Raw genomic sequence first — 13,567 nt, 5'->3', positions numbered from 1 at the left:
AGAGGTATCCAATGGGACAGAAGTGATTGAAAGACCATACTTGTATATGAAATTGCAGCTAATCCATTGCAAACTTGTTTCCTGTTTTTTTTTTTTCTCCAGTCAGCTTCTTATATTTAAAAGCTTCTGAAAAACAAAGCTAGCTCTTTTTTTTTCAAATGCATCTCTAATATATTTTTTAATTTTAACCTTAAATACTTGATATTATTAGACATGACCAAAAAGATCACAAACTTACCTTATTTTTCTTTTCTTTGTTGTAACTTGACCTTTCTAGGACAGATCACTTGTATGTCTTCTTTATCCAGTGGAGTCCAGAAATATATGCAGAAGATACTGGGGAGTCTCTTCGGGAACCTGGATTTATAGTGGTAAAAAAGAAGGAAGATCCTGAAACTAGTGAAGAATCAAGTACTGAAGATGCTGCTAAAGAATGGGAGGTAAGGAAGAACAGTATCAAAGATATTTTTTTAATACATTAATAAGAATACATTAATACAGTATTAAATATTTTCCAAGAGGAAAAACAAAGCACTTTATTAGTCTGATTATCATGATCATGGCTGTTCAACTTATGCCATCCTAATGCTTTGCTCTAACATCAGATCAGGGCAACATCTCACAATTCCAAATCATTTTTGTGTGGAGCAAATTGTAACTTAAAACTCCTGGGGAAAAGGAATGTGGGTATAGCAACAGCATTGGAATTTTGTGAAGCAGATTTAATTTTCAGTTTCATAAACTGCCAGTTTTCTAATATTTATTACTCCTGAATCTAGAGTGTTCAGTATTTATTAGTAAGACTCTGAAAAGGGATGAAAGAGGAACAGCTATTAATGATGTCTTTTCAATAATTTAGTAATTAATTTTTCAGTTGTAACTTATTCATGCATGAAGATGCTGTTGAGTGTATTTTAGAAATATATTGTACCTGGAACTATCTTTTTCATTTTTTTGATAATAAGAACATTTCTCTCATGTGAATCTGTGTCCACTGTGTTTCTATGGACACATCTTTGCACGTCTACATGGTTTTGTTTTGTAGTGTACATGCAGTGAAAATACTTCTAGTCTTGTACATTCAAGTGTTGGTCAAAAGTTTGATGATTCTTGTCATATATATATTGTAGAAGTATCCCATCAGCACTGTTTAATTTGAGTCTTGGAACAGCAATTGCAATCACTGACTGTAAAATTTTTGTTGTTCTTCTTCCCCTTCCCCCTGCCCTGCAGTGGAATATATTGAAATTAAGGAAGTCTACACTGTTTTATGTAGAGCATAAAAGAAATTTTGCAGAACTGCAGTAGTCTAGCTACAGGTAGTTTTCTGCTTAGCTCCAAAACTTAGAACCATAGAACTCTGAATTCAGAGTTGAAATGTAGCTGGTTGAAGTATTGGGCCATGGCTGCAAAATATTACCTGCAACCAGTGATTTGCATGGAGACAATGAAATTAGTACCATAAAAACATGTCTTTTTAACTTTCATGTTTTCAACATATGTATTGCTTGAGTTTTTACTAGCAGTTTATTTTGGTGTTAACTCTTGCACAAAGTCTTTATCAGTATTTAGACTTTAAAAATTTGGTCTTTTCGAGCATGGGGATCAGTGGGTAGCGATCTATATTGTGTTTTAAAGCACAGTATACCCCTCTTTTAGTGAGCTTTTCAGTAATTTAGCACCTTAATACAACTGCAGAATAATTTCCACAGAATATAGTGAAAATGTTTTTTCATGATGGAATGTGGTAGATTTTAGAAGCTGTTTCTGGAACTAGTTGAGGTAATACATTTTCTGCAAGTATTAAAATCTGTAAGTTATTTACCACAGAATGAGGCCACACCTTAAGCCTGTATTTAGGTCTTCTCTGGAAATAGTCATAGGAAACATTTCAAAAATATTGTAATTTCTATGTGTTATGTGAAATTGTCAAGCTTGGTTCTCTTACTATTATCAAATAATTTTCTGGACTTACATGTTAATGTGATTAGTGAACTTTATAAAAGAAATGTTACGCAAGTACAAGAAATATGCTAATGTGGTCTTTTGTGCATTTTAATTTGAGTAATATGACTTCCTATGACTGACCTTCAGCACAAATCTGAAAGCTCTTAAAAACTTTTGCGTCAGAAATGTTTGACAGTACTGGATGATTTGTGCTGTCATTATGTAGAACTGCATTTTAGTGTCTTTTAACATGTATACTAGAATATATGAGCAAATACGGGGAATTGTAGCTGCTGTTGTCATACTCATTATTTCCTCTGAATTTCAGTCATTATTTTCAATCAATATACTACCTTCCTTCAATGCAACCAGCTTTTCTTCTGTCAGTTTTTGCTCCAGGTGCAATCTAAACCAGCAGGTGAACAGTATAATTGAAGCTTTTTTCTGGGTATTTGGCTGAAAATCAGACTGCCTTTTTCAGATCACAAAGATGGGGGAGCTCTGGGTGGAAGGAAAGTGGAAATGCATGACAAAGTAATGTTGATCTACCAAAGGAGGAAGGTAGTGGAGTACCTTTCTTTTCCAAAACATGTTCTCCCTGCCATCATTATGCAGTATCTTTAAAAAAGAACAGGGAAGAGGATTAATGTGTAACTTAGATGTGGTGCTCTGAAACAGCTTTTGTTTCTTTGTTAGTTCTGTGAAGACATTCAGGTACAGCTTTTTATCAATAGACTTTGAAAAACCCTATGCTTGTTTAGTGGGAAAGAAATTATGGGAAGAAGTAATAAGCAAAGGCAAAGATCAGTAACATGGAACAAGTTGTAGGTGTTGGTTTATTATCATTTATATCAGTGAATAGGACTGAACTCTTACTCGAATTTCAGTTTTTGTCTGCTTGCTTCTACCTTGATCAAATACTGCATTGTACATAGTGTGAGAAAAAAATGTGTGGACCTCTCAAGGGTGCATTTTCTTTTTGTGTTGCTCCCTTGATAGATAACTGACTTACTAGAAATAACTATGAATCTACTGCTAATGTTACCATCAGTAAAAGTGACTAAATGACAGTCAGAGTTTGAAGCAATCTGTCTGAGGCACTTTGCAGCTGCTGTTGCTGATGTTGTTGTTCAATATCAGTCTTCCTGAGAGGCCCCTGCCTGTGTTGTTTGCCAAGCTTTATAGAAAGGCTACTTTTTCACTTAAGATCAGCCCATGCTAAAAACTTGTCTCTGGTATCCACTAGAAATGAATAGGCAATAATTTTATTTAATATACTATCTAGGAAATGGAACTGTGATGCTAAATTCTCAGTTGTGTTATCCCCATCCATTTTTCTCGAATATCTCTTATCTTGTTACTTTAGTGAATGGGCTTACCCAAAGAAGAGAGTGTTTTGACTTCTGTGGGGTTACTGGGGTTTTTTTTATTATTATTTTTATTTTGCCTGTGTTTTGGGGTTATTTTGGTGCTTTTTTTTTTTACCATCTGTACTGAGCTATAAAGTGTATTTATCATGGTATTCTTTTTTTATTTGATGTGTCTAAGTTCAAGTGCTAATGGCTTCCTGTATCTGTTAGCACAAATGATGAATACTGTTATGTGTTAATAAACAAACTCGTTCTCCAAAGCATAGTCTATACTTGCATCTAAACATGGCAAGACTTGACAGCAAGCTGACTCCTTCTGTTGTGTAGTGTCTCAGAAGCAATTTCCATTGGAATTATGTTCTAATCTTGTTTCCTTTTTAAGTTCGAGTTGTGTATATAGTAGGTGCCTATTTAAACCTGAAATCTGTTAAGGAAACACTTGAATTGCTCTGCATTAGAGTAATTATTGTTTAAAGCATTGATTCTTCCTTTCCCTTCCTTGTAATTTGATCTCATTGCTGTTATTCAAGATTGAGTCATACTTAATGTCCATATAAATCTAAATACTCATTCACAAGATATTTGAAAAAAGGAAATTTATTGTCTTAGGACCCACAAACTAGTCTCAAAGTAGCTGGAAGCTCATCACTTTCATTTTTTTCATTAACTTGTTCATTGTGGTGGACATACAGAAAATTAGTTGATTTAAAACTGTCTAGAAGTTAATTTCGAAAATGAAGCTTGAGTTGCTAGATACTTGCAATTACTTTTTCCTAGACTTGCTAGGTTTATGTTCTGGAGTTGCATTTCATAGTAATTACTTTTGATTTTGCCTGTTGGATGTCTGTAGAGAACATGGGTACAATGCTTCTGGAAAGCAGTAACTCACTTGTCCAACTGAATTTCAGTTAGAACTTAGGATGTGGTTTGAAAATGCTTACTAGATCAAACCATTAGCTGGACTTGAAATTCTGTCTTCTTGAAATGGTATTTAATGTGGACACTCAGCAATCCAACATTACCAAAGCTCTAACTTCTGGAGTGTCTCAGAATTCAATTTCTGTGTATTTGTGGAAATGTGAAGGTCACAAACAGTGATTGTCTCCTGGTAAGATAAGCACCTATTGTCCAGTATCCCAATCTTTAAACCTTTTTCAGATATGAAGTTCTTTATTGTATCTTGACTAGAACATACAAAATTTCTGTATTAAAGTGGATATTACAGTTTTAGAATGCACTGCTGTCTTAAGTTTTTGCTTTCTTAATCATGTTCCTTCTATAAATTTGCTTCCATTCTCTGCTGTGTACTTCAGTGCTTGGATGCTGGTGCAACATCTGCTTGTTGTGTCTTAGATTTTAAAATGTGATATGAACATAATGCTGTGTAACAAGCTGGATAATACTGGATCCGCAGAGAGAAGAGGAAGCCTGAAACTTGTAGGCTTTCTGAATGAAACATTGCACAGAACGTGTAAAGATGCACCACGCTAACCGTCTTCAGAATAAGAATATTTTTTCCAGTATGTTTCTGGAAAGGCTGTCTCTTTATGTTAATGAATTGGATATACAAACTAGATGGTTATTTGGTGTACATTGTGTATTGTCAGTTAAGAAATTGGATGTGTCACTCTGCATGTGTTGCTGTGCATTACCACAGAATGTTTAATAGACCTTGCTATTGTACTGGGGGATGAGTCTCTTAAATTTTAGCAGTCATGCACTATAGTAGAAATGTTTCTGTTGATTTGTTGTGGTTGAAGAAAAGGACTCTGGTATCTGTTTGTATAATCCAATGCTCTTTACAGAGATTGGTAACTTTCATTCTTGCTTTTGCAATTAACTTGAGTGATATTGTACTGTCTCTCAACTTCATGCATTATGGTATTTTTTTTTTTTTCCTTTATTTATTGTCACTATTTAATCTATTTTAAATCTATTTATAACTTATATAAGTGGAAATGCAGAGGTTTTGATGGCTTGGAGCTGTCCTGTAGTTGGAATCATGAATGTGCAATTGTAATTGATGGCTATTTCATGTATCTAAATAGAGGGATCTGGGATGGTCACTCTGCTAAGAGACAAAGCATAACCATTCAGCTAAAAAGCTTATGCTTTTGAGATTCTTAATGGCTTTCAGCATATCTTTGAAAATCCTCAGTAAAACTTTGTGATGGAAAAATACTTCCTTCCTTCCACACCCGCCCCCCCCCCCCCCCCCCCCCCCCCCCCCCCCCCGCCCTTTCCCTAAGGGAAACCTGTTGACAGGAAACAAAGGAAGACTTCTCAAATTAGTTTCCATAAGAAAGGAAGTCTTTCTCAGCCAACTAAGAGGTTGTGCCAGTCCATGTTGTATTGACGCTACAGGAGACAGCTTTTTGTAATATTTTAGTGTTTCTTGTAAAGGGAGAAGGGATCAGACCTTAGCTGTAATCCTGTGTTAGCTTCACCTGCAAGAATTTTTAGACTCCCTTGTTCTAGAAGACAGAGTAGTAATTTTGTATAAAAGTCAGTACCTGATTTGTTATTGTTTTATTTCAACTACATTCTAACTTTATTATTCTTGAACTTGACATGTATTCATGTGGAATCAACAGCAAGTTGTAAATAAACTGAGTAATTATGCCCCGCCTGCCTGCCCTGTTATCCTTCTGGGCTAACCTCTGTCTCTTAAGATGGATGGAGCGCAGGAAATGTATTTTCAACTAATGTAACCTCACCCAAAAAGCATGAATATTAAATGTAGGGATTTTAGAATTCAGTGTCATGACTTTTCCGTTGCTGTGGTATCAGGACATTGTTAGTGACTATGTGAAACAAAGTAGTTCCATCTTATTCAGTTGCAAAAAACCTTCTTCCACACCCAGTGTCCAGTCTTGCTACTGAAGTTGAGGGTTACCATGCTTACTGCCTTGTGAAATTATGAAATCATGTCATCTGATAACTTGAAATCTGGTATGGTAAAAAAGTAATAACCAGGTAACTGGTTTGGAGCAGAAATAAGACGTTCCCTAAGTTGTACCTTTATTTGTTGTCGCTCTCCTTTTTCTCTGCTACTTGAGTGTTTTTTTGAGACAGATTAGTTTATTAGGAGAAATGACATTGTGAGGTAAAATTACTGAAAAGACTATGCACATTGATTGTGTAGAGATCGTTATCTTGGTTGTGAATCAACAATGACAATAACAAGATCATCATTCAGTGTAATTAGGTACATTTTCTGTTGCTCCATTGTCTATGTAAGAAATAGGTGGATGCTTTTGAATGTTTGCTGCTGCTCTGCACAGATATCATATGTAAGCTGGTGTTCCTCACTAGAATCTTTTATTAAGAACACTGATGTCAAGACCTACATTAATTAATTAATTGCAACAAGATATGAGATTCTGATTCCAGTTAAGAGATCAGTACTGTAATCCCCAAATGCATGAAAAAATAAAGGGGCAGTTTATTAATCTTTAACCAAGTGTTGCTCCTGGGGTCAGAGTTCTCGTGTGGGCTTCTTTCTGTGGCTGGGATGGAGATCTGTCACTAGTGACAGGTTTTGCCACTTTGCTGAGTGTGCTGTGTGTTGGTGCTGCTCAGGTTCTCCCTCCCGCCCTCCCTCTGTAGCAGATGATCCCAGCTGGGAGCAGCTGCCAGCTCTCGGGGCAGCTGCTGCTGCAGGACTCAGCAGCAAAACACTTGAGCATTCATTCCCATTAAACTTTGCAGCTTGTAATTAAGTGAAAAAGTGATTTGTCAGATCGAACAGAATTTTATTGCTCTCTTTTCCTTTCAGCAAGTTTTCAAAATCCTTTTGAGAAGCTCTGGGAAAAGTAATTTTTATTCAGAGAGAAGTTTGAAACTTCAAAGTAAATTGTTAGAATTGTTTAAGATTGAGTGTTGCAGGACAAAAAAGGATTCAGTTGTCAGATTCTTTTCTTCCTTTCCTTTGAAGAAACAACGTGCTGGCTCCTGTTAGGGAGGGCTGCTTTTTTTTTTTTTTTCTTTTTTCCCGCGGAAGGGCAGGGAAAAGATGACTGATAAAGTAAGCTGTGGAAGAGTTAGTTGTATTGTTAGGTTTTGCTTTCTGCCTTAAAAGTTTCATTTGCAGAGAAAGTTTGAAATACTTGCTGCATATTCTTCATTCCTTTAAGATTTCCAAGACTGGCAGAGAAAGAGGTGATGTCTGTAGTTTGTATTATATTTTTATATTGATGGTAACTCTCATTTGAAACAGTTTTAAGGATGTCTGGATTTTGTTCTTGTTTTAACCCTCCGTATTAGTTCACTTATTATTTGAAAAAAAAAAATCCAACAAAAAACCTCAAGCACATAAACAGGACTATGGCTTATTATTGGAATTGTGCACCATTTGACTATATATGTAGTCAAATCATTGTTAAATATTTGAATTTCCTAAATCTCAGCTTCAGTGTTCCAATGATAAAAATGTTTTTACTTGCCTCCTTAATAGTTCAGATAAGTTAGAACAAATTTACTTTTAGAGACGCCAGCTCCCCCAAAAAAGGCTTTACTGAAAAGGAAAACATTTTATCCTTCAGAATGTTAGACACTAGTGCAAGGTGAGGTGTTCCAATACATAGTTTGCAGTAAAATACAAGTTTTGATCCTGGTTTTCTGTGCTTGAATGTCTTTGCTTTTAGATCACAGCACAACAGCCTGAGTGAACAATGATCTAATGTTCTGTTGCTGCCCTGGCCTATTTAATACTTTCACACAGAACTTGGAGCTTGGGTGATGTGGAGATTTTTTTTTTTTGGTGATTGTTATTTGTTTTGGGGGATATTGTGGGGGGAAGGGAGGTGTTTCATTTTGGGTGTGGGTATAAAGACTGCAAGTGCTACTACAGGGAGATTCTTACAGGGTTGTCATGCTTTTTACTAGTGCACATGCCTCTTTAAATAAACATCCTTCCTTAAGGGAGAGAAATAATCATGATTCCAAAAATACTTTCTTGCTGGAACTAGCATTTAACCCATACAGCAAATTTAGCTTACAGACAAAAGGATTAATTTTCTTCCTGTAGCTTACAAACTGAAAAGTCTGTAAGGCTAACAGTTTCCAAATGCTTCAAACCCCCCTTTTTAAAAAAAATAATATTTTAAATCATCACTGCTTCTGGACTCTAAGAAATGACTGACAGGGTTTATATAAGGTTGTCAGCATAAGGAAGGCAAACTATTAGTTTAATATTGAATACAAACATTTTACCATTAGAAGTTGTTCATGGACAATTACCTTGTAACAGAATATTGCAAGCAGTTCTTGGGGTTTTGGTTTTTTTTTTTTTGTTCCTCAATATTGTGTATGAGCAATTAAGCGCTGTAGCTTTAAATATTTTTGCCTTCTAACAAACTAGTGCTCTGGAAGCACAGGAAGCCTTCCTCCTTGTGTATCGTCATCATTTGCGATACATCCCCCTGCTGAACGCTCGCTCATTTGCTCCCTGCCTTGTCAGTCAAATGTGAGCGTCCAGCGAACTATCCTGTCACGGCGTCCTGGGGCTCTGCCTGTGCCTGCAACTGACAGCAGGTACCGAGAATGCTTTCAGGCAGCCTTGAACCATGGTTTTTTGTCTCATTTCTTTTTTTAGCCTCATTTTATTTTTAGAAGGGAAATGTCTCGTCTCTGGTATGGGAAGAAGGGAAGAAAACACCAGCCAGTTAATCGTAAATGCACTCTGGTAATTTTCAGTGTAGTACGTTCATGTCTGTTATTGCAATCTTTAAATGTTGTGGTGCGGAGACAGTTTCTGAAAGTTTGAATTTTGAATGTGTAAACAGAATGCTAAGTCACAAATTTTCATTATCTTTGGAACAAAACCTAATTACTGGTATTCTATTGGCATTAGGTAAGAAAAACTACTTTGAGCATTAAGGGGTTCAGCAGTTTTAAGGTGGGGTTTTTCCCTTTCTTTTCCCTTGGAGTAATGCATTTTTTTCATTAAAAAAAAGTACTTTATAGCTAAGTACCAATGACAAGAGTTTGCATGGACATACAATTAGAAAAGTGTAAATTTCCTTACTTAACATTGCCTTCTCAGAAGTCAGTCAACCATATAAAGGTCTGATAATACTTCTAAATTCGTGGACATGAGTCCGCTGTAGTCCCATTCTCATGTTTATAGTGAAGGGGAGGAAGTAAAAACACTGGCTTTGCAGTATATTAGATTTAGGAATGGAACTGTTGTTTTTTCCCCCAAACAGACTTTTTGCAGTACTATTTAATATGTAGTAGTATCCAAAGGAAAAGGTTTTTCCGTGAGACTTGTGAAAGAACAACTTGGGGATAGGGAAGAAATGATCTTGATAATATATTGTGGTTTTACCCAGTGTAGATTTGGAAGATAGTTTTCATTTAGACTCTTCTTGTGACGGGAGAGTCTAATTCTAAAGAATTACATCTTACTGGGTCTTGAAGCATGCTTCTTTTAAGACACTGTTGAGTTGGTTTTTGTTTTTTTAATTTACTAACAGGGTTTTATTCTTCTGTGTACTGTTTTTATCTTTATTTTTAGTCAGGATACTTGCAAAACATGAAATTGACTTGTTGCAACAAATGGTTCTATAAAATGTGTGTTCCTAAATAACAGCCCATTTTTGAAGTAATAGGCCCTTAGCTTTCCTCTCTGCTAGTGGGGTAAAATGGAGATATAATATCTAAATGAACTGAAATGTTATTCTAGCATACTCTGTAGTAGTGTAAAAACTGTCTGAAGTTCAGTTTACAAAGAATACGTTTTCTAGCCTGTGTCTGGATACATAGTTAAAGAGATACAACTTGCACAGATATCTTTAAAAATAGTAGTATCCTTTGTTATAATTGTTTCCCTTAGGACCAATACTGAACTTTAGCCAGTCTAGCTATGTTGTAAAAACAATATTTATCAGCTCCTAAGGACAGTTTGAACTAAAGAATACTGTGAGAATAAGGATAAATTTTGATGTGAGAGAGGTAGAGAACAGGTTATTTTAACATGTAAAAAGTGAAATTGGAAAAAGAACGTACAGAAGTATCTACAGATGGGGATATTTTTAAAAGGTTGCAATGTTGATAAGACAAGCTCTATTCTTGAGCCTGGGTTTTTTCTTCAGTGAGTGTTCGTAGACCTAATGTGCAAGTGTAGTCTTTTTACAGAAAGGAAGGAGTATTGATATAATTACTTCTGTTATGCAAGACCAGTGGAAAGAATATTAAGGAGACTGGCAGCATATAAAGTGAACAGGTTTCTGACTGAATTCTTGTTAGTGGGTGTTCTGAATTTGGATGAAGGCTCATCTGACATGAAATAAGTTGCTGGGCTAAATGCAGTGATACAATAAATCAAAAATGCGAGCTTGGCAACTAAGTTGCCTTAGCTTGTATGCCGAATGGCCTTTGTCACTTTCCTGATAATAATGTTAATTTGTGCTGAGTGTGGAAAGGGTTTGGTACTTCCCCAGGGTGAGAAGTCAAAATTCTGGTGACTAGTTGGTGTTTTCTGCACCCTCTTTAAAAACCCAGTAATGTCAGCCTCCCACATTTTAGTAAATATTTGGTATTTACTATGCCTCTTTATTTTATGGCAATACAAGAGATGCCAGTAAGTTTCTAAAATGTCAAAAATGCAGGCAACAGTTCTTCCTATCAAAGCATTTCAGACAAAAGACATCAGACAGTGGAAGGGAACAAAAGGTGGATTGCCATCTTTGGGAATGCTTGTTTGTGCTTTGCACAGCTTGGATAGGCAGCATAGCCAAAGGGGACAAAACCAATGAAAACTGATCATGGCTTTTATATACTCAAGTTATTAGCATGCAAAGAGAGTTAAGATGTTGGTTTTTATAGCTTGAATTGTTCGAGACTTGCATTGCTTCTGACGTTTTGAGTTATTGGTTAACTTTATTTGGTAAGCTAATGCCTGTATTTCTTTGGCAATTATGAAAGTATAATAATAGGGGCTTGCATGTGGAAGGTAAGAATTTAGTACTTCTCTGTGGATGTCAGAATTGCAAGGTTGCATCAATTCAGTAATACTACTGAAATATTTTTTAAATTCGTTTTCCATATTAAATTTTTAGAGTAATAGAGTGAACTAATTATGTGTTTTTAGTAAGAAAAAAAAGAGTGAAATCCAGTACTTTCTTATACCGATCACTTAGCCTTAGAACCTTTCCTTGATGACAGATATTTTCCATACCAGTTGTCCTAGGTAATTTGGGGGTTTATGCATCGTGTTTTGTGCTTTTGCCATGACTGGATGGTCCCATATGGGCCTCTTGGAACAAGTCCGGAGGGGGGGCCACGAAGTTGATCCAAGGGGCTGTGTTGGTATCAGCTGGAAACCTCTGCTATGAAGACAGGCTGAGAGAGTTGGGACACTTCTGCCTGGAGGAGAGAAGGCTCTGGGGAAACCTTATTATGGCACCTTGCAGAGCCTACAGGGGCTCTCTTGTAAGAGAGCTGGAGGGGGACTTTTCACACAGGCATGTTGTGATAGGACAAAGGAAAATGGCCATAATCTGAAGAAGGGAAGGTCTAGATGTGATACTATGAAGAAAGTTTGTGCTATGAGGGTGGTGAGGCACTGGAGTAGGTTTCTCAGAATTTGTGGAATTCCCATCCCTGGAAGTGTTCAAGGCAAGGCTGGATGGGGCTTGGAGTAATCCGGGATAGTGGAAGGTTCCCTGCCCATGGTGGGGGCAGGAGGAGTTGGAGCTCTATGATCTGTAAGGTCTGTTCCAACCTGAACTGTTCAATTATTATAGTTCTTCCATTGAAGAACATTATTGGGTGTTATAATGTTTGCTTTTCTAATAATTATGAAACTTTAGTGTATTTTGACAAAGTCAAAGAAGAGTAGCAGAGGAGATTTTGAAAAAGTTGATTATAAGTTAAAAGAAAACAAATGAGTAGTAAAGGCTTGCATTTTTCCTGTATGTTTTTAATGATCTGTGGAATCTGAAGTTAATCCTTAATTGACTTTTTTTTTATTTAAAGCAAGGGGCAAACATTTTCATACTGTGATTCAGTTATTTCTAAGATTGTGTAATGATTTCTTGTTATACCTGAGAGGATCTTTGCAGGGCAGTATCAGAACTGAGATGTAACCCTTGCTCAGTCTGCCTTCTCCTGTAATGGCAGCCTGAGCTCAAGCACCAGGTGCTGCGGTTTCAGCAGCCAAACCACAGGTTTCTCTGCTTGCAAGTGCTGAAACTTCCCTAAATAGTTTTGCAAGGGAGCTGGGTTTTATTGGTCATGTTGCTACAGATCGGTTTTTTTTTATTTGAATAAAATGAGTAAGGCTGTCTGGCCTGCCTGTTAAAGAAAGTAATTTTCTTAAATATAGTTCTTCGTTCTTTATGCAACATCCTAAACGGTTTAATGTTTTGCATGTTAAATGTTGTTATCTTGCTGGCATTATCATACCTATCATATGACTTTTCTCATATCATGAAAAAATTAGGTTGTTATTAAGGTCTACAGACTTGATGTAACACTTTGTGTGCTTCAGGCTTTGATTGCATTCTTTTCAGGTTCATTTATTCTGGTTATTGCAGATAATTTGGTTTATCTTCGGTATATGTTAATTACAGCTTGGTGCAGTTGCTATGGGCTTAGAGCACTTTGAGGCAGATATTTAACAGCTCACCCTGCAAAGCTGTGGGGACAATACTGGTCACAGAGAGAATGCTGCTGTCATGTGACTACTCTCAGCATTTCTTTCCCTGCTCTGGAAAACACCCTGGTGTGCACAGCAGTTTGGAGAGGGACAGCTTTAAAAAATACTGAGAGAAAGAACCATGGTGACAGCCAAACCAGGGGACTGCTGTCATTCTGTGGTCCTTTTCTTCATAAAATGGCCAACTGTCATCCCCTCCCTTCCTTGTCACCAGTGACAGGGAGCTGAATTGACTGAAAACCACACAAACCAGAAAATTAATAGCTTTTCAGCTACATGCTTTAAAAATGAGTCAAATTAAGTTAGTCTTAAGGGTTGGGGTTTTTTTCAAATGATACCTTACAACTGTTTATCTGGTGTAGTAACCAGATGAATTAACACATTTTGTGATGTAATGAATATGTCCCAAATAATCAGGAGTGGAGTGCTTCTTCAATATTGTCTTCTCTCCAGCAGTCTAATATTTTGGGGAGGAAACTAAATTTGATTGAAAAATAAGGCTAGTGTTTTCTCTTAAAATATTCATAGCAGCGTTCAGTTCACATAGGCACCTTTTTATTGGAAGGTATTCTAAATAACTTTATAA

General features: G+C 36.4%; 1 protein-coding gene across 17 annotated transcripts in view; it reads left to right on the top strand.

Annotated features, from left to right (window-relative positions):
- OXR1 (oxidation resistance 1) overlaps nt 1-13,567 on the top strand; it is a 270,959-nt gene that overhangs the window by 237,757 nt on the left and 19,635 nt on the right. For 15 of the 17 annotated variants that reach the window (XM_040084391.2, XM_040084399.2, XM_040084419.2 and 12 more), the window contains one exon: nt 278-440. In XM_040084391.2, coding sequence (XP_039940325.1) covers nt 278-440 — 163 coding nt within the window. Of the gene's footprint in view, nt 1-277; nt 441-8,745; nt 9,004-13,567 lie in introns of those variants that run through there. The other 2 variants (XM_040084480.1, XM_040084472.1) reach the window with 2 other exon arrangements.

Source organism: Hirundo rustica, chromosome 1 (genome assembly GCF_015227805.2).
Source record: "Hirundo rustica isolate bHirRus1 chromosome 1, bHirRus1.pri.v3, whole genome shotgun sequence".
Taxonomy (NCBI): domain Eukaryota; kingdom Metazoa; phylum Chordata; class Aves; order Passeriformes; family Hirundinidae; genus Hirundo; species Hirundo rustica.
Note: the sequence above shows the minus strand (reverse complement) of the source record. Positions and strands in the feature narration are given on the sequence as shown.